A 26,630-nucleotide genomic window follows, 5' to 3' on the forward strand; every position below is an offset into this window, starting at 1 on the left:
ATTATGAGTTACTATCTCGTAATTACAAGAAAAGATCTAAGAGTTAGCAGAATATATTACAGAGCGTGTTTAATGGGGTGCGGAACCAAAGCACAACCATGTGTTTCTGAACGAGAAGATTTAGTGGCTGGTACACTTCAAGACCAGCTAGTATGCTAGCCTAGGATTAGCTAATCTGTCCGTTTTACGATTTTATTGTCTTGCTTCAACATTTAGGTACGTCTTGTTTGAATTTATTCAAGTGTGTGTGTTTATGAATATGTAATGTTATTTATCTTTTGTCTGTTGAATTCAGTGTTAGCACATATATTAGCATAAATGCAACGGGTGGGGCTGGCAGTTAACGTTAGTGTAGTAGTTTTTAAATTTGTTAAACTAAAGTTCCTCTGGCTGGCCTTTACCGTAAATATTTTAGACTGTGGTTCAGTGTAAAGATTGCTATAATACATATTTGTGGAGAATGGAAAATGTAAACATTAGTGACTTTCTTTGCCACGGACATCCGGACTACAGAGGTTCCGAATGTGTGTAGTTCCGGTCCACTCTCTGTGTGCGCCCCATCTTTCTTTTCGTTAAAATAGCACTCTTATTTAAAACAAGCCAGTTAGCCCTTACGATTAATTATCGTTACTGTCTCTTGGCTCTCAGTCCGGTCGGGCCGGTGGAAGATACTGTGTCCTAAGCCTTTAGTGTATGTACAGCGAAGTGAACCTGCTGTTTGTTTTCAGGGTTCAATATGGACAGCAATCCAGAGTCCGAAGAAAGCACGAACCGGTCCGACCTGGTGTCTGAGGACGGCAAGAACAGCAAGTCTGTCGTGTGTCAGCGCTGCGGATCCAAGGTGCTCTGCCCGGGGATGGCTGTGTTTGCAGAAAAAGAGGTATGGTGTCTGACATTAGGCGATGGGCTCACATCAATGCGCTGATATATTGTTTTCGGGGTATTTAATCAGTCTGTACTCTGGTAATATAAATCATCTAAGTGTGGCTATTTACATGTACTGTACAAATAACTACATAACTTGATTTGAGTATTTCTATTTTCAGTTCAATTTCAGTTAAAATACAAGTAGCCTACAATCATAATACATAATAGAGTGAAATAGGACACACTGATAAGGTATCTAAAGCTGGAGAATAGGGGCCCAGATACTAAGCAGATTCCATTAAACCTTTAGTTAGCTAGGGAAGACCCTTTGAGACCGCCCTGGTTACATGTCATACATAAAATAATTTTGTAATCACAAAACAGTAAAAAAAAAAAAACATTAACCGTCAATAGTCATATCATACATACAGTGTTTTAAAATCATAAAATACAAAAACAACAACCATCAGTAATCAATTGTAACATATCAATAGTAAATATGTAACTCAATTGGCCGACTATTCCATTACTAAGGTGTATAAACGTTACATATAATCAGAGCAGACCTTTAGGAACTTTGAAGGAATATGAAGGAGATTGGTGCCTTGTGACAAGCAAGATCTGCAGGGTGTATACACTGAGATCACAATACATACCGAGGCCATGTAGAGGTTTGTATATCAGGAGGAGGGTCTTGAAAAGCAGCTGGTAGAAAATGCTGTTTTCACCCTCAAATATGAAGATTTTCTGTTTTTATATCATTATACTGGATGGTTTTTCTGGACCTTTATGGTTTTGGACTACAAAAGAGGTGTTTAAAGACATCACCTTGGACTTTGAGAAACTGGGATGGATACTTTTCACTATTTTCAGAAATGTTATAGAACAAACGATTAATCGATAATGAAAATAATATTTAGTTGCAGCTGTTGGAGGTTTCTGGGGACCAGAGGGATGTAGTCTGATTTTGATATCTCTTTGTTGCAGCTAGGTCTTACTATATACAAAGAAAGACATGAATACATGGTAACCTTTTCATGTGTATACTAAGTCCAAAACTCCGAGTACACTACTCATTTTGAATTCTTTCTGAAGTGTTTTTATGTCATCTGAGGTTGTGTTTTCTTCCAACAGCTGTTCCTACCATCCATGCGGAAAAAGAGCGGCCTCAGCACCACGGAGGGCTCGGTGGACGGGGACACTCTGACCGCCCACTGGTTTGTGGACGACATGTACACTTTTGAGAATGTGGGCTTCACTAAGGACGTGGGGAGAATTAAGTATCTCATCTGTGCAGATTGTGAGATTGGACCAATCGGCTGGCACTGTTTGGATGACAAGAAAAGTTTCTACGTGGCTGTGGAAAGGGTGAATCATGCATAGTCTAAAATGCAAGTGAGCACACATGAACTTTAAAAAATGTGTTTGCAGGCTATGCTTCTTTTCATGGATTTACTCCCAGAGTTGACCCCAAACTAATCCATCACACACATGTACATTGTTCATGATAACTGACTGTGTCACTCTCATTCTCCTCTATCCCACTCACAACATCTTGATCTAATAAAGATGTTTTTGGGAAGTTGATGTTGAATACCAATACTGAAGCTGTTTCCTGGATGTTGTGATGTAAGTTCATCATCTTCATCTCCGTCTCTTTTCCAGTTAGAATTCCAGTGAGATTTATGAGAGAAAAGTCCATCCTAACACGAGTTAGTGCTTATTTAAATTATAATACTTAAACGGTCAGCTTATTAAAGAATCAACATTTAATAACAATTATGATAATAGAAGAAAGTCAATTGAAAATATAGCATTTACTAATTCAAGCTTCATGAATATGAGTATTTATTGCTTTACTTTGTTGTTTTTATCATTGTAAATTGAATATATTTGGGTTTTATAGGACTTTTGGTCAAACAGAAGCAGTTTGAAAATATGTGGGGCTTTGTGAACTTGTGATGGCCATTTTTCTCTATTCTTTTTACATTTTATAGGTAAATCGATACAATGGAAACGCGTTCAATAGATCATTAAATATTGAATTTATTTTTTGTTGCAGCCCTAAACAAGTTTCTCAAAAAAAATCTGTAATTGTTCCCTAAAAATACTGGGAGTGAGTTCCTGATATTCAGCTTGCTTCATGTCTTTTTGCTAAAAGTGCTGCAAGAGGCATTAAGCTGACTAACTTAACTAGTTTGTCAAAACTTTTCAGTTATGTAATTGTTATTGCAGCACACACAATTACCAACAAGGCAAGTCCAAATCATTTAACATTGCTCAACAGCCAAGGTAGTCTTATAGTCAAATGTGCAGGGAAATGCATGTAAATGTCCATGTAGGGCTGTCACGATAACTACTTCTGTTGGACGATTGTCCCAGAAATAATTGCAAAGAAACAGTAATTTTAAGACCATTTTATTCTACTGATATAATACCATAATAATGCAATTACACCCTTTCAAAGAGCAAATGCATATTCATTCTTAAGAATATTCAGATATTGGAATCGGACTGTGAAAGAAATATAAAAATATCCCAAATAAATAAAATATACCACAAAAACAATAAATAAAATGGACTCCCAGACACTTTACAAAAACTGCACTTAAATAAATATGAAACATTTGACCCCTTATTCTTATAATGGTGGGAAAAACCCTGCTGGTTATTCTGGCATCATGTTTAATAGTGAATGGAAATGTTGCTTATTGACATTCTTATGTAAACAAACACTAAATTAATAACGTAATTATTATGACAGACATGACGTTTGTTGTATCCCTTTGTTGAGTTTTAGGTTGCAGGCTTGAATATAATTTTATTTGTGGTGCTCATAGAGTTGCAAACTTATTTTTTAAGAACATCTAACAGCATCATCACTCTCCAGAGTCAATGTCTGGATTACTCTGGCTGATCCACAGACTTCACTGTTACCTGTATATAATAATCACTGAAGAAATACTGTTATGAAAACAGTTTACAGCTTGGGTGAACCAGCCATTAAAAACCTCCACACTGTCATTATTTTAAGGTGTAGGTCTAATCTTTGCCACTAGATGTCGTGATTTAATTATTTCCCTCAGGCATTTATTATTCCGTGGCAGCCAGAGGATCTCTATGATGTAGTCGTTGTTATTTTGTGTGTGCACCTATCAACTAAAGGCTCTGCCCCCACCCTGCAGCTGAACCCACACCAGATCAGTGAGCAGACTAAACTGTGAGTGATGGAGGTGGAGTCAAACATAAATACAATTATGGATGTAGAGTATTATGTTCCAAAAAATGGGCATTCAAAATATAGTAACCCTGAATCAGTTTAAAACTGGTGGAATCTATTGAGTCCTAGATGTCTCTGTGCAAATGTTTTATCGCATCATTTTTAATGTTACATCAATATTTTATGTTAATTGTTGAAGCTCTGTGTTGTTGCTTTTCTTTGCCAGGTCTCCCATGTAAAAGAGATTGATGTCAATGTGACAAACCAGGTTCAATAAAGCTAAATATAATTCAAATGTGCCTAGTTTTACATGAACAATTCAAAGCTATATATGCTTTGTATGCTAAATTACTCAAGACCAAAGAAATAGTTAGTGGTGATCCAAAGTTGTTTGTGAGACTGATCTTGCATGTTTGACTTTGAAAGACACCTGTCATGTGTAGCCGTTATAGTCTGTCCAAATTCCACCAAGGGGAAGTTCAGATGAAACAGAGAACAGGGACATTCAAATCAGTCTCACATACAGAGCAAAACAAAAAGAGTGGTAGACCATCCTTTTATCAGCAGATCACACAACTGTTGTGTAGATAATTCAAATTATGTTTTCCTTTCCATATGGACGGTCCTGTTTAGCAAGTGGCCTCATGCACATTGGGAGAACATGGCAAAAACTGTAAATATATGATTAAACAATTAAATAGGTTTAATTGTTTTTATCATTGTTTGTCTGGCATTTTTACCTAGCCAAGCACTTTGTTACTTTGTTTGCGAAAGGGTTATTTAAATATCAAATGTATTAATATTATTACTTGTATTAATATAAATAATAAAATTGTGGCACATTTTCAAATGATATTATTTTACTATATTATAGAGGCTATGCGTTATGCTTGAAGCGTCCAGGAGTCAGTAAAGAATAAATGTCTTAATTAAAATGTTTATTATTATTATTATTATTAAAACATAAACAACTGAACTATCAACATATGACTGTAGTCTCTACCAATCAACGAGCTCCTCTAGACCATTTAAAAATGAAGTTCCGGTCAGCGCGCCATGATCTGGTGGGTGTGTTCGATTATAATACCCAATGTACCGTCTGATACGTCTATTATTACGGCTAAGCCGGGCGGGGCAAGGAAGAGCCGAATACAACTAATCCCTTCATGTGTGAACTGACCCAACACACAACACAGTACACCAGCGTGCCAAAAGGGTGTATGAATCAAACTCATCCAACAGGGGGGAAACCATCTGATAGGAAACCACGGAACCAATAAACTATAATAATCCATAACTAAAGAGTATTGTGCTCACAAAGTGTTAACTACGAGAGAGCAAAATCTACTGTATTTAGGACGGCATTAAAGTAGATTTAAATTACGTTTAAGGCGTCTTCTAACACAGTCCTACATGTATTTAACTCCTTCAACCATATATGAACGGGTTATATTGGTGTAGCAAAAAACAGTAATACACACAATTAATATCGACATGTTAAATAATGTACAAATAGTGTGTTTTTGTGCGATATAACCACAAACTGGGTACAAAAAAATACAGTAGGTCGTGGGTGTCTACTTTTCGAAGCGGAAGTACACAGTCTCTGGCTGTCACCTCGTCTCCAACTAGATAATTCGTCTTTGAGTTGAATGAGTGGAGAGTGGACATGAACTGAAAGACAAGAAATTAATTGCGATCATATTTGGCGTGTAGGAAGCGCTTTTAAAAACACATTTCAGCTACAGTCATAACGAAGATGCAACGATGACTCAACCACAGCAGAATGAGTTCATTCCCCCTCCGGAGTGCCCTGTTTTTGAGCCCAGCTGGGAGGAATTTGCCGACCCTTTTGCGTACATCAACAAAATACGACCCATTGCAGAGAAAACTGGCATCTGCAAAGTCCGACCGCCGCCGGTTAGTATTTCTTCATTTGACAGTTATTCTATGTTTTTCTGGCGTTGTGTGTTGGCCCCAGCTGCTGTTGATAATTTAGCAGGCAAAGTTGTGTTTTTAGACAGCTTTCAACATGGCGGATTGCGGCTCCGAGTTGAATTGTCAGCTAGCCGGAGCTTGGACTGTTGTGTTTGCAACAACGATAGTGAAGCACTCTCGGACTAATAAATCCTGTGTCCTGATCAAGTTTTTAACCTCCAAACAGACACACATGTATTTATTAAAACAGTCATCTTAAAGGGCACAATTTCGGAAAAATAATCCAAACGTTAAAGTTTGTCTGTATGCAAATATAATGGGAAAGTGTTTACGTTAGCGCAGTATGAAATGCTTCCTGGACTGGGCGCACGGAAATGAGCTCACCGAGATTTAAACTATATTAATTTGACCCCTGTTTTTAAACCGTTTTGTTAAATGTATAGCATAACTTTACTAACAGCATTAAATGGATTTAGCCAGTATGAGGTGACCTAGCTTACGTTAATCAGGCCTGTTTTAAAGCCGCAGTTGTCTACCGTTGGCTAACGTTACGTACGTGCACGGTGACCAACTGTTTATGGAGCGAAGCGACGCGTTGAGCTCAACGGACACTGTTTCTTTTTGTCTTTATAATGTTTAAAACCTACTTTTAAGACGATTATTCCATATTGTTGACAGCGTTAGTTTGTTAGCTAACTTGGAGAATAATGTTATATTGTTATAATGAAAACAACTCTCGGATTTTGTAATATATTTCTATTTATAGGCCAATATATATATTATTTTTTTCAAATTGGATGATTATTATGCCACACCTCCCCAAAACGTCGCGTGAGTCTAATATTAAGTCTTTCAGGACAGACAAAATATCAAGTAACTAATTGAAATTAATGTCACATTAATGTCTGACACTGATGGGAGGGAAGATTCAAGGGTGTGTCCAAGCCTGCACGCAAATTAGGATAAAGAGCTAAATATTCTGGATTAATTAATTTTAGAGATAGAAAACACTTTCTTGTTTACTTTTTGCCTGCAGAAGGCAGACATTTATCTATGGTTTGCTTATACAAAGTCTGCTATCAAAAAAGGTTAATGAAAACACACCGTATCACATCCAGACAGGAGGAACATTTACATAAAAACACAATGTCCAACAGAAGCAGTATTACAAGGAGCAGCAGGTAATTACCATGACAGTTATTAATGCGTCAGTTCAAAAACATTAAGGTCATGGATGGAGATTGTTTTTATGTAACCTGTTTGCCATCAGATAACATAAGGCTCAACTATAATAGAACTGAGTAAGCTGTAAAAGCCCATTTTGCACAGTTAAAAAGAAATATATAATCCCAAAAAGGGTGGGCGGGTGGGTGGGGGACTGCTAGGTGTTTGCTCCTCCAAAAGGAAACCTGCATTTGAAGGCATGGCTGAACGTGCACATCTCATGTAAACAAAAGAAGGCAGTGGCAAAAGCTCTAAGAAATGTGATTTAAAACAAGGAACTAATGGTTGTTCTATTTACTGCATTGTTTTGACCAGTGCAAAATCTCTTATAGAGATATTTTTTACCATTTAGAAGTACTTGAGAGACAAAGCTATAGCTTACTACTCTAGCCTGAACAGCTTCAAGTCATCACTGCAAGTCGCTTGTGTTTACTGGCATTTTTTATGACTGTTTTAAAATGCTGGGTAATTCTTTTTTTTTTCTTTGTAGTAAAAATGTGGTAAGAAGCAGAATGTCCAAAAAGTTCAACTACGATACCTGCTGCTTATTGAGTGTATACACTGGTATATAAAACGAATACATGTGCCAAAAGAAGAGAAATAAAATCACATTCTTAAAAGCCAAACTCCACTGTTTGTCCTACACTGTGTAGGCTCCATTGTTTGCAGCCCTGTGTCATGCACCAGCATTTTCTACTGAACATTCAGACCAACATTTGGCTCCAGGGTGGTGTGTTGGCCAAACAAACCAATAAACAATCTCAAATCCTTCAGCTATGTGGACCTGAGCTCATAACAGTGGATTTCTACTCTGGCAAATTTTTAGGTGTGTAATTTTGAGTTTGTTTTGTGTGTTTGTATAAGGAGGACATGGAGCATCCTGGAGGCTTGTATGGCAAAGGTTCACACATGTAACGTCCCCTTTTCTTTTGGTGTGATCTGGCCTGAGATCTCCTTTTTTATTTGTTTAATTTCTCTGTAGTGTTTTTTAAAAATTATATACAGATATAGATATAGATATAGATATAGAAGGGAAGAAGACATTGCACCACAACCGGTTTTTAATCAGTGATTTCTCGGTGCACAGTATTTCCTCCAAGGTTTTGCACGTGTCACATTTCGACTGTATATGCAAAATATCTTTCTTAAGGCTGTGTGTGATTTTTACCAACAACAAAATTGCACGTGCACTCTTAACTGGTGTGGTCAGACTTGTGTATTAAGGATGGTTAGAAAAACAAAAACCCTGTGTAGTTCCACATGTTTCAAAGTGATTGTTTCTCTTTTGTGCCAGGACATTTGTGGTTGTAATCCAGCTTTGTCTACAGATGATAAGGTTGTGTTAATGCGGCTATTGTCCCTACTCTGACCAGCATTTCCATAGCAAGGGAAAAAAAGCCTGACCAGACCCAGTTAATCTTGTGTGCAACACTTTACATTTTATAGTGCTAATCCCACAGTAGCATTGCATGCAGCAGGTGGTCTGTTATAAAGAATATGCTGACCATAAATTAAAAAAAGAACTGTGTGCTTCTGTACCCATTAAAAAATTATTGTGATAGTTAAAGTTTGACTTAGATCCAGAGCTGTAGCCTAATTAGCAGGCCCGGCCGAGTCACATGATCAGTTTAAATCTTGCGTGCCAATTTGGCACATTCTCTTTTCAATAAAATGTAGTGTCAGGTTGACACTTAGATGTGAACTTGGTGATTTAGCCAGACATAATATCTTAATTTGGTTATTATACACATGTAATAACAAGTTGATGTATCTCCACAAATTAAGAGTGAATGAGAAATGTGTCAATCTCATAAAAATATTGTGCTAACTTTTGAAATCCAAATTTCAAAATCCAAATTGTAGATTTAGGTTGTTGTTATTTGCTTTTCTAATAGAAGAAAAATGTTCCTTGCCAACAAAGCTGTTACATCTTATTGAGATTGGTATTTACAATGTGGCCAGTTTTTCTGGAAACACAGTGTTGAGCCCAGAATCTGAGCCATTAAGTAACCATCCATTCAGTGCTGTGGCAGAGCAGGCGCAGCTTTACACACTTCCAGTTTATGGATTCAGCAATTCTTTTAAACTCTTTGAAGGGCAAATCTGAAACCTGAAACTTAACTCTAAGATTAACATTTCGGTCTGTTCCATGGTATCAGAAAGTACTCTAGGATGTTGGGGACTCTTTGAAGAAATAGCTGGATTATTTAATCTCTTTGGTTTGAGTTTTATTCTAACTAATGCTAACTCTTTATCTACCAAAGTAAGAATATCAGTCTATGAGAGCGTACACCATATCGACTTCCTGTCAGCCCACTTTCCACCACACTCAAGGACCCAGTTTCACAAGTTGTTTTGCTCTCATTTATAAATATTCTCACTTGTGACACATCAGCAGGAGTGTGGCATCACACATTTAATGATTTTAAAACAGAGATGATCTTGCTGATTCTTGAGCCACCATGATCTCTAGACTCGCAGTAAGCTGTGTGAGTGCATTAATATCAGACACGTCGGTGTTTAGTCTGTCAGTACGACAGATGGTGGTGGTCACGCTTGTGTAGTTAAGTCCTTCACATAACGACAGGCAGCCATGTGATATTTTTGTGTGTTTCGTTGAATCACATCCTGGTGACAATTATGGTATTTGATAAATAGGTCGGTTTTATTCAAAGGCTCTGACAAACATTTGAAGACATTTTATTTTGACATCACTCCTAACATTGCCATGCAGCTGAATGTGAATTTAAAAATCTTATTTACCATGTAGTTTTGTGAATGCAAAAACAAAAAAATTAACATTTAATCAACCGTAATTAGATTACCAATATGGACCAACCAGAATCCCTGCACGCAGCATGTTTGCACGGACGCGCTGTTACTTCCTTTAATAACAGTCCCTTGGATGTGCAGACTGGGTGTGTAGTCAGGATTAGACTTAAGTTAAAATATCTCACTGTGATAAGAAGCAATAGTCAAAATATATGTTCTCCTCCTTGTATTTCTTTTTATTTGGGTCAATAATTCAATGACATTTCTTTCCAAACTGTATTAAAAAGAAAGTTCTGGTACTTTTGTATGGTTTTATTTTTGATCAAGGTCCTGCAACCGCACATATTCACTAGTACCTTCACATTTGTTGCTGATTTGTTTAGTGTTTGCTATAGAAATGACAGTATAAATGTGTGTATTCATGAATTGTTCTGAATATTTAAGTCTTCAATTGGAGCGGAGAGCCACAGACAGACTGAGGAGGCCACAAACACATTTTTGGTTTTGGTGTTTTCATGGATGTGTTGACAAAAAAAACACATTTTTGAGTGGTTTGACTTAAACTACTCGTCATTTATATTTGGGTCCTTGTTGTACATGATGAACACAATTTTGTTTCAAAGACTTTTGTTTCATTGCAACCATCAAAAGTGTGGTGTCATTTTGCTTAATAAAGTTTTGTTCTTTCTTTTTTCTTTTCCTCCAGCAATGGCAGCCACCCTTTGCCTGTGATGTTGACAGACTGAAATTCACACCACGGATACAAAGACTTAATGAGTTGGAGGTACATTCCTTGTATTATGTTTATATGTTTAAGACTCATGCAGTAAATGTGGAATTTTGGTAAATTATAAAAATCCTGTAAATTGTTTTCTGCTGTTTTAAAATGTTAAATTATTGCTACAATGTTACCGTGTTTGTTCAATACTCGACATTAACTTTTGTTTCACTATGATTTTAGGCTCAGACCAGAGTCAAGCTCAACTTCCTGGATCAAATAGCAAAATTCTGGGAGCTTCAAGGATGCACCCTGAAAATCCCTCACGTGGAAAGAAAGATATTGGATCTTTACCAGCTGAATAGGGTGCGTGAAAATCCTGGCTGATTTTGAAATCAGGACTCAAGTTAAAGTTTTATTGTGTATGTATTAACTGTGGAATGTGTATTTACATGCGAGTATAAAACAACGTTACACACATACAGCTGGTGAATGTAGAGGGAGGCTTCGATGCCGTCTGCAGAGAGCGACGATGGACTAGGATATCTGTCAAGATGGGCTTTGCTCCAGGCAAGGCTATTGGCTCTCATCTGCGGGCACACTATGAGAGGATCCTCTACCCATATAACCTGTTCCAGACCGGAGACAATCAGCATGTACGTCCCCTATCCCTTATGTTTTCATTTCCCAGCAGAGGAACAGTGTGGATGTTTATTGTAAGAATTCATAGTCCATTTAAGTTCCTCTTTCAAGCTACACAGTTTATTATTATTACAAGAACTCTTTCTCTACCAGGTCAATACACACAGTGTTATTGTAGGTGACAGCATTATAATTTGGGTAAATATGTATTTTAATTGCGTTAAAGAGGTCCTTTGAACTAGTCTTAGTTTGGTCCAGAGAATGTCATTGATACTGCAGTCTTAACTGTGCCAGGTATTAAGTGTTTGGTCCACTTAGTCAGAGCAGTATCATATAAATTCACTAGTGTTGTAATCAGCCTTTAATCATTTTAAGATATTTTGCCACAGAAAAGGTTTTAGTGTTAAAGTATTTTAGTATTTCTGCATCACATTCTTAAGTATTAGTGATTTTGAATTTAAATGCAATGTGTGCTGCAGTTAATTTCAACCATATTATTCACTTTACAGAAACCGTTTGATGTTGGTTTAAATTGAACTTGGCACCGGTGCTCTTGGTGTCATACTAAACTAGAACTAATGAAAGAAAATCACTGGTACCATATTGAATTGTAAGGAACCCAAATGTCAAATTTCCTTTTTTAGTTTTGATTTTATTTAGTCAAACTCTTGTAGTCGGTGACAACTGTTCCCCACTTTTATAATCGCTGTCGTAGGAGATCGTATTTGTATTTCTTACATTGTTTGAAAGTGTGTGATTTTTGTTTTGTTAATTTGGCTTTAATGCCGTTTTAAAGAAGGTGTCACTTTAATCACACTCACCTACTTCCTCTTGCAGAGAGCCACCCTGAACAGTGACACTAAAGATAAGGAGTACACCCCTCACGACCTGCCGCAGCGGCAGTCTGTCCAGCCCCAGGAGACCTGCAGCATCGCTCGCCGAGCGAAACGAATGAAATCTGAAGTGAGTCTCGCTCTCACTCTCTCGCTGACATTGTCACTGCCATGTTTAATTCATTATGTGTACGATATGCTAATGTGTGTTCTTAAATCTGGAGGTTTAAGTAAATGTTCATATTCATATGCAATCCACACACAGCAGGAATGCTTTGAGAGACAACCCGTTGCTCTTTTTTGCACTTTATTAGTGAAGCCACTTGTTTTTTCACACTAACCCAGCAACCCATCAGATCTTATTGAGGACCCAGTGATATGTGCAACTGTTGTTATCCACTGTTTCTCTCTGACGCTCACTGTGACTCCGACAGAGAGGCTGTGTTAAAACCGAACCAGGAGAAGTTTGCGAGAATCGTCCCAATCTCAGGAGGAGGATGGGAACTTATGTTGGCAAACACGAACCTGGTAAGAACAAAGCAAGCAGTGTGGCTTGGTTTATTGAGGAAAAGAGGAATGTGTTGGATATTAAAGAGTGATGGTATTGGAGAGTCTTAAGGCTTCCATTGAGCCTTCCTGTGTGTCTTTCAGTGAGGATGGCGGTCACTGAGGTGAAACGGGAGCCCATTAAACATGAGGATCCAACAGATTATGAAGAAACTGTATTGGATAAGAGACCTCCTTCGAGTAAAGTAAGTACATTATTTTGTATTGAAATGTTTGCTTAAATCCCTATAACTCCAATACTGTGCCAGTAAAAAGAACAAAGGCAGGTTCACAACTGTCCTGTCTCCTCAGGTGGACCAGTACATGTGCCTGGTTTGTGGCAATGGGACTGCGGAGGACCGGCTGCTGTTGTGTGACGGCTGTGATGACAGCTATCACATCTTCTGTCTGATCCCTCCCCTCCACGACGTTCCCAAAGGAGACTGGAGATGCCCCAAGTGCCTGGCTCAGGTGAGCGCCACCCCCAGGGAGCCAAATCCTGGAAGAGAAGCTTATAATTGGGAACAAGAGAATAATCGTCTGCCTGATATTCACAAATATAAAACGACTCCCAAATGTTTTTATGTTTTCGGGTTGTTCATCCGCCCCCAGTCTTGTAAACATGACATCTCAGTATCACCTGGAGGGAATTTCTTCAAATTTGGGCCAAACATCAACTTGCACTCGACGATAAACTGATAGGAATTTGGTAGTCAAAGGTCACTGTGACCTCACAAACCTTTTTGGCTACAACTCAAGAATTCATATGCTAACTATGACAATTTCACACAAATGTCTATTTGTGAGGACATTCTTGACGGACATGGGTGTAAACTGCACTGCTTTAACTTTTTTATTTTTCATCTTTCTATTCTTTTTACAGGAATGTGGCAAACCTCCTGTCGCTTTTGGCTTTGAGCAGGCCAGCAGGAGCTACACCCTCCAGGCTTTTGGAGACATGGCAGATTCCTTCAAGTCTGATTATTTCAACATGCCAGTTCATGTGAGTTTGCGTCACTTGTTAATTGATATCCATTCTACCCAGTCATTTCTAAGGCAGACTTTGGAAGATCTTTTGAGGAAAAGGGTCCCGAACTCTCTGCTACTTGTGTTTTTTGACTGGTCTGCAACAAAGGAATGCTTTGAAAACACAGAGAGAGTCCTGTTTGTCTTATCAGATGTTATTCTCCCCCTCTTATACACACACACACACACATCCTGTGAACATACTCTTACTGCACAAAGAGAGAGAAAAAGGTGAAGATGTCAGACGTCTGGCTTAGGGGGGAGCAGGGAAAAGCAGACCTCATGAGCAACAAGTCGGGGCAGGACATTTTGTCTATCCGATAGGTTTATTGCCAAGTAGGTCATGCAAGGAATTTGCTTTGTTGTATTGGTGCATAGCACTAACACAGTAAGAGGAAAATAAATAAATAAATAAGAGCGAATATTTAAAAAAATAGCTATTATAAAATAAATGTGCACAATAAACTTTAAATATAGACCTAAGAGGAAACACATAAAATAAACGTATGACAAATTACTGTGAAAAAATATGGACCTTTATATCTGAAGTGGAAGAGCTGTGCCGTTTTAGACGTGGTAGAATTGTGCAAAATTGTCAGAGGACTATGCAAGGTTCACCGTGCGGAGTATAAGAAGCGTGTAGTGTACAGCGATGTAGCGATAACACCGACACGCTTTTCTTAATTTGCTTTGATCTTGGGATAAAACTAGCTTTTGCTTTCTTCTTGTGTTCATGCAGCACACACTCACGCCGTGTCCTCCCCTTGTGTGTTTCAGATGGTTCCCACTGAGCTGGTGGAGAAGGAGTTCTGGCGTCTAGTCAGCACCATTGAGGATGACGTTACTGTGGAGTACGGAGCAGACATCGCCTCCAAGGAGTTTGGGAGCGGTTTCCCTTTGAGTAGCAGCCATTTTGAAGTCTCTCCTGATGATGAGGTACAATCTGTCGGCTGTCATGGGGATGATGTGTTATATTTGGCTACGGTCAGAATCAATTTTCACCCCAATTTGGTGTCTTTAACTTGAATAATTGAACTTGAACGTTACTGGAAATTCTGTAAATGTCGTCGTCATGTAAATGGGGACATATAATAGTTTACCTCCCCTACATGTCTACAAAACATATCCACACACAATCAGTGGTGGACTGTAACTGTGACTCAAGTGCTGTGCTTAACTATACTTGTGAGGTATTTGTACCTTTTACTTAAGTATTTCTATTTTATGCTACTTTATACTTTTACTTTCCATTTCAGAGGGAAATATTGCACTTTTTACTCGACTACATTTGACCGCTTTAGTTACTTTGCAGATTTAGATTATTAATTAAAAAATATATATCAACAGAATAAATTGTGATATATTTGTATAGGTTAAGCTGCCCAGCAGTATATAAAGTAATTAAAATGTTCTCAGCCTTTACAAGCTGCAACATTTATAGTGATGAACACATGAATACATTAATAATTATAGTCCAATAACCTGATGTATATGAGCCATTCTGCATAATGACATTTTGTTCTAATATACTTTGTTACAAGTACAATTCCTGCATTAAAAATCGTACTTAAGTAAAAGCACAAGAGTATTTCTACACTTCAGTCATTCCTAAAGAAATGTAGATTTGTTTAGCTGGTTGCTGGGAAAGTTAACAATATGACCAGTTGTCCCAGTGATAACTAATATAATGCCGGCTGGATAAAACTATATTGGAGTAAGAAGTGGAGTATTGAGACCTGTGTTTGACCTGCAGCATTACCTGAGCAGCGGCTGGAACCTGAACAACATGCCGGTGCTGGATTCCTCCGTGCTGACTCACATTACAGCCGACATTTGTGGGATGAAGTTACCGTGGCTGTATGTGGGCATGTGCTTCTCCTCCTTCTGCTGGCATATTGAGGACCACTGGAGCTACTCCATAAACTACCTTCACTGGTAGAGTGCACTCTCTAAACTCTTATTGTGTATCTGTCATAGTGATGTTTGACTTTCTTACATGAGGAACAATCTGATACTTTCACAAGAAATGCAGTGTTGTATGTTTTGTAAGTCTATAAAGAAATGTGTGTGTGTGTGGTGTTAAGTGTAGTTTTGACCGTATTTGCAGGGGGGAGCCGAAGACGTGGTACGGGGCGCCTGGTTATGCCGCAGAGCACCTCGAGTCGGTCATGAAGAACCTGGCACCAGAGCTGTTTGTGTCCCAGCCAGACCTCCTTCACCAGCTGGTCACCATCATGAATCCCAACACGTTGATGAACAACGGCGTCCCGGTAACCTGCTCTCTCTGTTGCAGTCATTTATTATTCATCGCATTTAAATGTCTGAAACAAAGCAAGATCTTTATCCACTAAGCGCGGGGACAGAATTCCTTTCACACGTCACAGTTGCACAGAAAGCGTGTCAGTTAATGTAAATCAAATATAATCAACAAGTATAGTACAATAATATTGTGGTGTCTCTCTACTTCTAAATCTTACATTTGAAGTACAGAATAAATCAAGACATCAGAACTTTCCTCCTTAATAACAAATGATAATTGTAAAAACATGGACTGTTAAACTCTTACAGCTTGTAATTAGTTTTATTTTCTTACTGATCACTAGATCTATCGCACCAACCAATGTGCCGGCGAGTTTGTCATCACCTTCCCCAGAGCTTACCACAGTGGATTCAACCAGGGCTTCAACTTTGCTGAAGCTGTCAACTTCTGCACCATGGACTGGGTGAGAACATCTGTTACCTGTCTGTTTGCACAAACCAGAGAACTCGTACACGTTCTGTTCACGCCCTTAGATTCTTACTAAGAAATATGTCTTGCTCAAGCAGTCACGTATAAATATACTAATAATAACTATTTGTGTAGCATCTTTAATGCAGCGATGCAGCTCATTGTACTTTACAAAACAGGAAACGCAGATTATATGGAAACCTCTAATTATCAGAGGCCTGTTGGTATTACTATAAACGCCTCATTAGTCCCGTTAGCCCATCACTCCTAAACTCAAACTCGTCTTTCTATCTTCGGACAGATGCCCATCGGCCGTAAATGTGTGGCACACTACCGCCAGTTGAGCAGGTACTGCGTCTTTTCACACGACGAGATGGTTTGTAACATGGCGTACAAAGCGGACACGATGGATGTCGACCTGGCGTCGGCCGTGCAGAAGGAGATGATCGTGATGGTCCAAGAAGAAGAACAACTAAGAGAGAAGATTAACAAGATGGTGAGCAGTGTTACGGATCTATTGTGTCTTGTTTTTAATTAGTTTAGTAGATTAACAAAACTGAACGATGGTCGGATGTAGTTTTAGTATTTCAGCACATTATAGACCCCTAGGAGGTAAAGTGAGTGATCTTTCATCGTCACGACAAACTGTTCATGGGACGCAATTACTCACGATAGTCTAAACTAGACCATCGTGAAAGTGAAAATCCCACATATAATACATGAAATATTTTTAAACTCTAATCGTGAATGGACCAAGAGCCCACTTAAAAAGATAACGATGTAAGTTACAGGTTAAGACTGATCAAATTTAGTCCAAATTCAGTGTTTAAGATGGGATGTTCAATGTACATAGGGTGCAATTGATTAGAAACATGCTCTAGCCATATTCTAATTTATTTTAAAAAATACGGCCATTTAAAAGCAGGCCTGCAGTTTGGCTACACCATCTTAAAAAAAAATACATTTGAACAATTGCAAATAGTTTGAATTAAAGATCCATTTATCTTTTATTCATTTTCTTTAAAAACACATTTGAATCGGCTCCTGTGGGGCAGTTATAGTAAAGCTGGTGCACCCTTCCTGATGCGTCCTCAATAGAGCTGTAAGGATTAGTCGACTGATCGTTGCTGATGAACAATAATGGTTACTTGCAGCTCTAGTCGTCAAGGATACAATAGAGAAAACGTTGAACTTTATCAGGAGACTTTTCTGCCCAGCTGTCTCCTTCAGTTCCTCGGTCTCCTCTGCAGCTCTAATGACTTGACTTTTCTCCTCAGGGTGTGGTGCGATCTCGACAAGTTGATTATGAGGTGCTCCCAGATGAGGAGCGGCAGTGCAGCAAGTGTCGGACCACCTGCTACCTGTCTGGCATCACCTGTGCCTGCAGTCCTGGCAAGATGGTTTGTCTGTACCACGCCCGGGACCTCTGCGGCTGTCCCCATAGCAACCTAACACTCCAGTGAGTCTTCAGTAACCACAACAACTGAACACGCTTGTGGTGTCAGTTTCCTCTTGTGATTTTGTCTTCTGTGTAGTTTTTACTATTATATGAATCCTCTGCATCAGATAAGATAACTCTTGGGCATGCTAAAGGCTACTTGCATCAGGCTTTCCCAAATACTATCTTAAAAAGGAACTTTGAAGTTATTCAGGAACAAATACATTCACAATAAAATCAATTCAACGATAAATTCTCAGCCAAAACAATAGTACGACAATCGAACTGGCAGAAATGAGAAGCTTTGCAGACAAGTTCTTACATAAAGAGTGAAATAATGACTTAACTGAGTAACCTCATACTGTACCTGTGTGCGTCAGCTAAAATCAGCCTGGCTTTCAATTTCTGTCTGCGATGTGCTATTTCTATCACCAGGGAAGTAGGTGTGCAGTTTCTGAGGCAGTAATATGGGAAAATGTCAAACAAAAGGAGAATTTCATTACGCTTTAAGTTTATTCGATGATTTAAAACGTCCTAATCCCGTTGGCTCTAAATCCATCATTGTATATCCACTTTCTGATTTTGTCTTTTCCTACAGTTACAAGTTTAAACTGGACCAGTTGTATCCCATGATGGCGTCAGTGAAGCTGCGTGCAGAGTCCTATAAAGACTGGCTCAGTAGTGTGCAGGGCATCCTGGAGAACAAAGGAAACAAGAAAAGAGGTTAGACGTCAACGCAAAAACATTCTGTACTACAAAACTCTGTTATCCTTTAAAGATATAATACGTAACAACTAGACCCATGTTGTATACATGTTGTGTACTTGCATTATCCCAAGTGTTTCCAACCATGTTCAAACCTACGCTGGCAGCCGACCACACGATTTAATGACCTCATGTTTGATTCTAAACGCTTGCATTGCTTGATAGGTTTGGAAGAGCTTCACAGCCTGGTGGAGCAGGCAGAAACGAAGGCATTCCCACAGATCAGCCTCCTGAATCAGCTGCGCATCATCGCATCAGAAGCTGATAAAGTTGCTGTGATGGCCCAACAGCTTCTCAACGGAAAGAGGCAGACGAGGTACGACATTGTATGATTATAGGAGTTATTAGGGCTCATTTACTGTTCGTATTTACCATTTAACTTGCCAGACAAATGCGACAGAATTGAATTTTTTAAGGTGCAAAGCTCCACAGTTTGGAGACTTTTGACTTTTTGGTATATTTTAGCTTTTAAAATCCTTTTTTGATTGTGGTGTTTTTTTTATAGATTTGTTGAATTCTTTTTATTTCAGGTATCGTTCTGGAGGAGGAAAGTCTCAAAACCAGAACGAGTTGACCGTTGAGGAGCTGAGGTCTTTTGTCCGACAGTTCGACAGCCTGCCGTGCAGCATCCGACAGGCTCCTTTACTGAAGGTTAGTAGCTCTGGATTAGATGCATTAACTGAAATATCATTGATGTCGAATTACTTACTTAAGCACATATTAAAGCTCTTTTCTTTGTCATCACACTTTAACATTGAATTCTAACAATTTCTGGATGTTTGGTTTATGCGAGGGAATTTGGCTTCGTTTTTGAATGAAGTCTTGTCTCAGTAGTCAAATCTCCGTCCCTGAATGCCTCTTTCATGTGACCTCCAGGACCTGTTGGCCCGGGTGGATGACTTCCAGCAGCGCAGCGAGCGCCTCCTCTCTGATGAGTCACCCAGCCCGCTGCAGCTGCAGGACCTGCTAGACGTGAGCCTGGGCCTGGACGTGGAGCTGCCTCAACTGCCTCTGTTGAGGGAGAGACTGGAGCAGGCCCGCTGGCTGGAGGCCGTGCAGCAAGCCAGCAGCCGGACAGAAAGCCTCTGCCTGGACACCATGAGGAGGCTGATAGACCAGGGCGTGGGTTTGGCCGCTCACAGCTCAGTGGAAAGAGCCATGGCTCGTCTGCAGGAGCTGCTGACTGTGTCGGAGCAGTGGGAGGAGCGGGCGCTCAGCCTCATGGAAGCCAGGTGAGGGCCCTCAGTCGTATTGTCATAGCTTTTGTGGCACACCCGGGTAGAATAAAACAGATGGAGTACTTAGTAATTTAATGAGTATAATCCATGTTCCTTCCTTTGTAAAGGTACAGTCATTACTTTGGTCGGTTGGTTTTTGTGAATGAAGAGCGGGAGCGTCCTCTTTATGAGAGGAATAAAATGTTAATTTCTTATTGTTATTCTAAAGCACAAACACAAACACACCCACACTTACGCAATGTGCATGCTTCATCCTGCTGTGGCCTGTCTGCTCTGTGTATATGTGTGTTTGCTCTCAGTCAAACTGACGCACCTACAACACATTAGAGGAGAGAGACTGACAGGGCAAACACAGTGACGTAACAACCCGTTGGTCACCAAATGCTGTTTTCTTTTTAACATAGAGACTCTAAAGGGTGCCTTGTGTCTCGGTTTTAGTCGCCGGTGGCCATGATAAAATGGCGGTATTTGAAAACCCGGGGATGCACACTCTGCACGCTGTAATTGGCTGAGAGCTACACATACAAGTGGGGCCCAAAGGCTCTTTGCCGACTAATAAGAAGAAAGACGCAGACAACGGCACACTTTGTAGTGGGTCATAAGTGATTATTCAGAGGGTTTCTTTTTGTATCCAGACTTGGCTATAGCAAGCACATCATATGATCTTGATACAATGACTCTTCATCATCAGACTTTGTATAAAACCTGAACATGTGCTCATGTCTCTTCACAGGCCGTATCACAGCATGGACACACTTGACGCCGCTCGACAAGAAGTAGAAAACATCCCTGCATATCTGCCCAACTGTCTGCAGCTGAAGGATGTCATCACCAAGGCCAAGAAGTGGCTCCATGAAGCTGAAGCACTTCAGGTGGAATATACTTAATGATCCCCTTCCACTCAAAAATTAGTTTTTCTTAGCCAGCAGCCAGACAGAAAGCCGTTTCAGTTCAACAAAAATATTAATCCCAGTTTTACACACTTTAAAATGTGCCTTGAGGCGGACTTTAAACTTAAGCCATGCTGACTGTTCTGAGCACTCCACACTAGATGGTTGAGTTTGGATCATAAGTCTTCTTTGTGTTCACGCTGGCAGCTCGGGGGCCGTATTCCTGTGCTGGACAGCCTCGCTGAACTGCTTCTCAGAGCAGAGGGCATCCCGGTGAGGCTCGACCCGCTGAGTCGACTGGAGGCCCTCGTCAGTGACGTTCAGACCTGGAAGGAGAGCGCAGCTAAGACATTCCTACTGAAGAACTCACCTTTCTCTCTCCTTGAGGTGTGTGTGTGTGTGTGTGTGTGTGTGTGTGTGTGTGTGTGTGTGTGTGTGTGTGTGTGTGTGTGTGTGTGTGTGTGTGTGTGTGTGTGTGTGTGTGTGTGTGTGTGTGTGTGTGTGTGTGTGTGTGTGTGTGTGTGTGTGTGTGTGTGTGTGTGTGTGTGTGTTCCAAATCTAACAGAACCAATAAATAATGTGTTTGCTTTTATGTCGACAGGTGCTTTGTCCGAGATGCGATGTGGGGACCGTGCATCAGAAGTCGAGGTCTAGAAAAGCAAAAGAAGCGACACAGATCAGTAAAAAGTCTTCAACAAAACTGGAGTCTCTGTGCGACGTGGAGAGAGCGCTCTCTGAGAGCAAGGACTCTGCCTCTGCTGTGAGTGGAGCTGCAGCATTTTATTTTTCTCTCATTATTAACATTTCTCATGGATGCAACTAATTGCATTCAACAGTTACATTTGTTCTAATTTAGCAAGAAACCCTAAAATCCAACTTGACTAATGTGAAGATCTGCTACAAGGCTACAAGTAACTGCGTAATGTTCAGGTGACCTTGAAATGTCTACCACACATGATTGATTTTATAAATCATTAACACTATTTCAACACAGTGTGGCGATGTTACCTTGACGGCCCTAATTACAGCAGTAAGTTACGAGTAGAGCTGCAACGATGGCAGAAAATGCTGTTTTCAGCCTCTCACATATGGAGATTTGCTGCTTTTCTCTGTTTTATATCATATATAGACAGAAGAAAGATAATAATACAACTTAAAAATAAATAAATAAAATAAATTGCCAGTACTAAAAGATGAATAAAAGACAATAACAAAATTACCAATAAACTAAGGTAAAGTTGACTAATGAACATAAAAACATGTAACAAATATCAATATAAGCACATTTTGTGTTTTTATAATCCCGGCCCTAAACGGAATCACTCGACCTAATGCTCAGAAATGTTTGTTCACCGATTCTCTTGTAGTGCGTGAAACTGTAGAAAACATCTTTCACTCATTTCTGACATTTTGTAAACCAAACAATTAATCGATCAATCTGGAAAAGAATTGGCAGATTAATCGATACTGAAAAAAATGAGTTGCAGACCTTGACATGAGACATAATCTGGTGCAGATTGAGATTAGTCTTTAATTCTGATTTATAAAATGACATTTTCTTCTTTGACAGATGGCTACTCTCGCCGAGGTTCGCCACAGGGAGATGGAGATCCTGTTGTCTCTGCGTACTTCAAATGAGTTCAAGCTCGTTCCGGCCGAAAACTGTTGTGCACTTAGTGTTTGCGTTTGCCAAAAGGCCCCTTCGGGTGCCATGATGCAGTGTGAGCTCTGTCGAGAAGTTTTCCACTGCGGCTGCGTTACAACACCCGCAGACATCGAGTACGGCCAAGCCTGGCTTTGCCCACTCTGCCAGCGGTCGAGGAAACCCCCTCTGGACAAGGTCCTGCCCCTGTTGGCTTCCCTGCAGAGGATTCGGGTTCGGCTGCCAGAAGGGGACGCACTGCGCTTCCTCATCGAGAGGACGGTGCGATGGCAGCACCGAGTTCAGCAGGCCTGCACGGAGGGAGCGCTGGACAAAGTGTCAAAGACGGTCAGTGGAAACAAAGTGTTGATGAACAGAGGAGTGTCATGATTGTTGTTGACGATACGATATTCTTGCAATTTGAAACATTTTGCGATATGCGGAGTATTGTGATAACATATATTTTGCAATTCATAAGAAAAGTTTCAACTGCAAAAAATTCTTCATATTTGTTTATCTAACAAGGTTTTCAGCAGATTTCTGATTTCTTCCTCCGATGACTCCAAATCTTTATTTTTACTAACTTCCCGCTAACAGAAAAAAAACAAACTCAGCACCATCTAGTGGACTGAAAAAAAAAAGCAATTGTTACTAAAAAGTTTAATTTGTATTTTTTATATTCATAATTTACATAAATATTGTATTGATTTTTCCCCCCACCCCTACATCAGAGGGTCTTTTTGCTTCATTGGCGCTGTAGACGCACTGCTCTCTGTCGTACTAAAGTTGATTGTTTATTGTTTCAGGGGAGAATTGGAACTGCAATATCTTCACATCTGACTCAGGAAATAAACGGTTCATTTCTTCACACAGAGCATCAGTCTGTTCCGCTCCAGGGTCAGTGTTAAAGCTTAAAGCACTTTGCATCTACGCATACTTTGCATTGTTTTCTTTTTATTTCACCTCTAAACTCTCCGCCGCTCATCGTGTTTGTCACAGGTCTCGGTCCGGAGCTGGAGGAGCTGATGGTGGAGGGCTTCCTGCTGCAGGTCACTCTGCCTGAAACTGAGCAGCTGTACAGTTACCTGCTGTACAAACTGGCCCCCCCGCCCTCACACAGCGCCCCCTGTGGGACCAACACAGAACAGGACCAACAGTCTCAGAGAGGGAAGCCCCCACCACCACAAGGTAGAGACAAATACAGCAAAGTGTGTTGAGGAACATATTCTCAATCACGCACTATTGTTTTGGTATATTTATCCTCCTGAGACCCTGAATAAAAAAGGTTTGCATGTTGTTTGAAATAACAGCCTCAGTGTCATGAGGTCTCAGGAGGTTGTTGTAATGTGTTTCTTTTCATCTCGTAATGTTTTTGTAAAGCACTTTGAATCGCCTTGTTGTTGAAATGTGCTAGATAAATAAACTTGCCTTGCCTAATACTTATGTGTTAACACAGAATGGTGTTTCCGGTCACAAAAAGGAGGCAGTGAACGGTCAGAGCAAAAGGACCAAGCGACGTAAGGAAAGCTCCGACTCTCAGCACAGCGAGAAGGCCAAGAAGTTCCGCAAAAAGAAGTCTAAGAAGAGCGAAGAGAGGAACAAAGAGAGGAGTGAAGAGAGGAGTGAAGAGAGGAGCGAAGTGAGGAGTGAAGAGAGGAGCGAAGTGAGGAGTGAAGAGAGGAACAAAGAGAGGAGCGAAGTGAGGAGCGAAGAGAGGAACAAAGAGAGGAGAGGACGAAGAGAGGAGCGAAGAAACCAAGCGGACATGTTCTCCTACACACACGGAGTCCGACCACGCTGCTTCAGACTCGGAGGAGGACTTCTCGCTGTGTGCTGCACCGTGGTGCAGAGAGCCAGAGGGCGACGAGGTTTGTTTTAAATCTGTCTGCTAAATGTACTACATGCACGTAGGCCTGTCACAAAGGTTACATTACGGACTTAATACGATATATGGACATTTTTGCTGACCTCCATATTGCCCGTTGTGTTTACATAAGAATGTCACCAACATTTTAGGCAACATGATGTCAGAATAAACTGCAGGGTTTTCCCGACCACTATAAGACTCGAGCATTGTGCAGACGTTGCACATTTGTGTTAACGGAGCACATTTTATTTATTGTTTGATTTTTATCTTTTTGTTTTGTTAACGTTTTTTTTCTTTCCTATCTTTCTGCTTTTCAGGTAAACTGGGTCCAATGTGACGGCAGCTGCAATGAGTGGTTCCACCAGGTCTGTGTTGGACTGTCTGCTGACCGAGCAGAGAAGGAGGACTATATTTGCATAAGCTGCACACAGCCAGACTACGACAGAGGAAAATAAAGACCAAAAAGTGACTTTGAAGGATCAGCGGTTTTTGTTGCAAGCTGCAGCACTTAACGTGCACACCTGAACTCTGTGTGCTCCTGTGGCTTCCCCCCCCCCCCCCTTTACCTTCTGGCTTGCCCTTAACATGGTGCTATTTACTGTTTTTTTTTCTTTCTCCAGAGTTACAAAAGACTTCAGTCACTGTTTTCGTCACATGGCTGGTTTTTCAGCCAACCAACTAATCCTTTCTGAAACTTTCCAGGACTTGATGCAGATGTTCAAAATGTTTCAACAGCGCAGGGATTTTTCAACCAAAAACAAAAAGTCAATTTGACATTTTAGAACTGCTTTTTTCCTTCTTTTTTTTTACATACATCTGAACAATGTGAAATGTATCTTTCTCTTGTAGAGTAAATATTATTTATCTAAGCAATAACTGAACTGATGAATTGAGGTTCAGTTTTCACCGGAGGTATATTTGTGATTAGAAGTTCTTTGATAGAATGCCTTCTTGAAGCAAAAACCCTGAAGACTTCACTTTACGAATCCTATGATATTAAACAGTTCAATAAGATTTGTGAACAGAACTTGAATCAGGAACCAGAGAGCGACTGTATGTCTGAGCTAGTTAATGTGCAAAAGTTAGCACCTGAATATTTACCCACATCCCTTAAATCATTGACTTTGATATAAAGTCTGGTTCCCTTTTGTGCTGTCTGCAGAGGGAAAAATTAGTCTTGGCGTTTGGGTGAGACTTGATGTTCACAAAATAATAATGAACTGTCCGACATCAAAGGAATGTACATTTTGTTTTAGGGTGGATTTTCCCTTTTTATGGTTTAGATAAAAAATATTGTGTTTGACTTAGATTTAACACAGACTGTGTGATATACTTGCCACGGATATATGACCTTTTTCTGCTCCTTTCGGTAAATAATATAATTCATATGTTGCAGTTTGCATTATAAAATAAAAAATGTTTGTTCCCATGTGCCTGGACTCGTCAATCCTCTTAGTGCTGAATGCCATAAACTGAATCATTTGTCTGCAGTATATTTTGGTGATTTGATTTTGAGTTCTTCTCATTTACTTTCTGTAAAAGAGGAACTGTTTTACCCAGAATTTCTTCTTTTACCGCAAAACAGCAGGAAACAACCGTGCGTGTCCTTTGTGTATGGGGAAATGCATTTTTGTCTATCGGTTTATACAATTGAGGAAGAAAACATGAATAAAAATGTTTTCTAATGAAATAAACAATGCATACACTCCGTGCATATAGACAACTTCATAAAAACCACAAACCTAATACAACATGGCTCCTAATTAACAATTTATGGCACAGAGTAATACAACGGGTTGCACCATTTAGAGCTTTTTGTAATAATAAACATCACATTGAGCATTGCTGGCAAATCAGAACAGTAATGCTCATGTTTAAAGGCACCTTGTGGAGTTCCTTTTTCAAACAAGTTAGGCGTTGGTAAAGTGTCATTAATTTTTTTTTGACAAATGCTCAAGTGTGCACAAATAGACTCACCTTTTGCTCAAACACTCAGCCTAAATCTCTGAAACCAAACTGCAGCATCATCATTTTATTGGTTTTTCCATTCCATATAACCTGAGATATAATTTTATATATACTTTGCCATTACCTGTAAATGGAAGAGTAAATAAAGGTGATGTTCTTTCACAATCAGTTATTCTAAGAGATTCTCGTTTGCATTTTCTGTCTTTTTATCACGTCCAGCTGTGTTATTATAATAATATAATATAATATAATAATGTTATACCATTTTCTACAGAAGAGTATTAGGGCCAGGCGTAAGGTATGCCTAT

At 39.7% G+C, this 26,630-nt stretch overlaps 2 protein-coding genes across 3 annotated transcripts; both read left to right on the plus strand.

Annotated features, from left to right (window-relative positions):
* The first annotated feature begins 86 nt into the window (after positions 1-86).
* On the plus strand, positions 87-2,454 carry rabif (RAB interacting factor). Of its 2 annotated transcripts, XM_029432695.1 has the most exons (3): positions 87-216; positions 729-880; positions 2,002-2,454. In XM_029432695.1, the coding sequence occupies exons 2-3, from the start codon at positions 737-739 to the stop codon at positions 2,248-2,250; spliced, it is 393 nt and encodes a 130-aa protein (XP_029288555.1). In that variant the 5' UTR covers positions 87-216; positions 729-736; the 3' UTR covers positions 2,251-2,454. The 2 variants fall into 2 exon arrangements, with proteins under 2 accessions (XP_029288555.1, XP_029288556.1); XM_029432696.1 differs by lacking the exon at positions 87-216 and having other exon boundaries at positions 510-880.
* A 3,247-nt stretch (positions 2,455-5,701) lies between these two features.
* Positions 5,702-25,788, plus strand: kdm5ba (lysine demethylase 5Ba). The gene is given in 29 exon segments (XM_029431873.1): positions 5,702-6,007; positions 10,728-10,805; positions 10,983-11,105; positions 11,225-11,395; positions 12,219-12,344; positions 12,649-12,742; positions 12,866-12,966; positions 13,073-13,231; positions 13,644-13,763; positions 14,564-14,722; positions 15,540-15,721; positions 15,894-16,056; positions 16,390-16,509; positions 16,816-17,010; positions 17,792-17,973; positions 18,551-18,675; positions 18,883-19,033; positions 19,248-19,368; positions 19,594-19,949; positions 20,689-20,827; positions 21,053-21,232; positions 21,447-21,605; positions 22,416-22,835; positions 23,294-23,384; positions 23,487-23,653; positions 23,655-23,675; positions 23,944-24,097; positions 24,228-24,355; positions 24,672-25,788. Coding segments are annotated over 29 exon segments (4,476 nt in total). The 5' UTR covers positions 5,702-5,854; the 3' UTR covers positions 24,810-25,788.
* Positions 25,789-26,630: the final 842 nt, after the last annotated feature.

This window comes from Cottoperca gobio, chromosome 5 (genome assembly GCF_900634415.1).
Source record: "Cottoperca gobio chromosome 5, fCotGob3.1, whole genome shotgun sequence".
NCBI lineage: Eukaryota > Metazoa > Chordata > Actinopteri > Perciformes > Bovichtidae > Cottoperca > Cottoperca gobio.

Excerpts from the sequence above, each read along its gene's own strand:
- rabif (XM_029432695.1), top strand. The coding sequence starts at position 737 with ATGGACAGCAATCCAGAGTCCGAAGAAAGCACGAACCGGTCCGACCTG. Across the intron at positions 881-2,001 it reads CTGTGTTTGCAGAAAAAGAG|CTGTTCCTACCATCCATGCG; the intron begins GTATGGTGTCTG and ends TTCTTCCAACAG.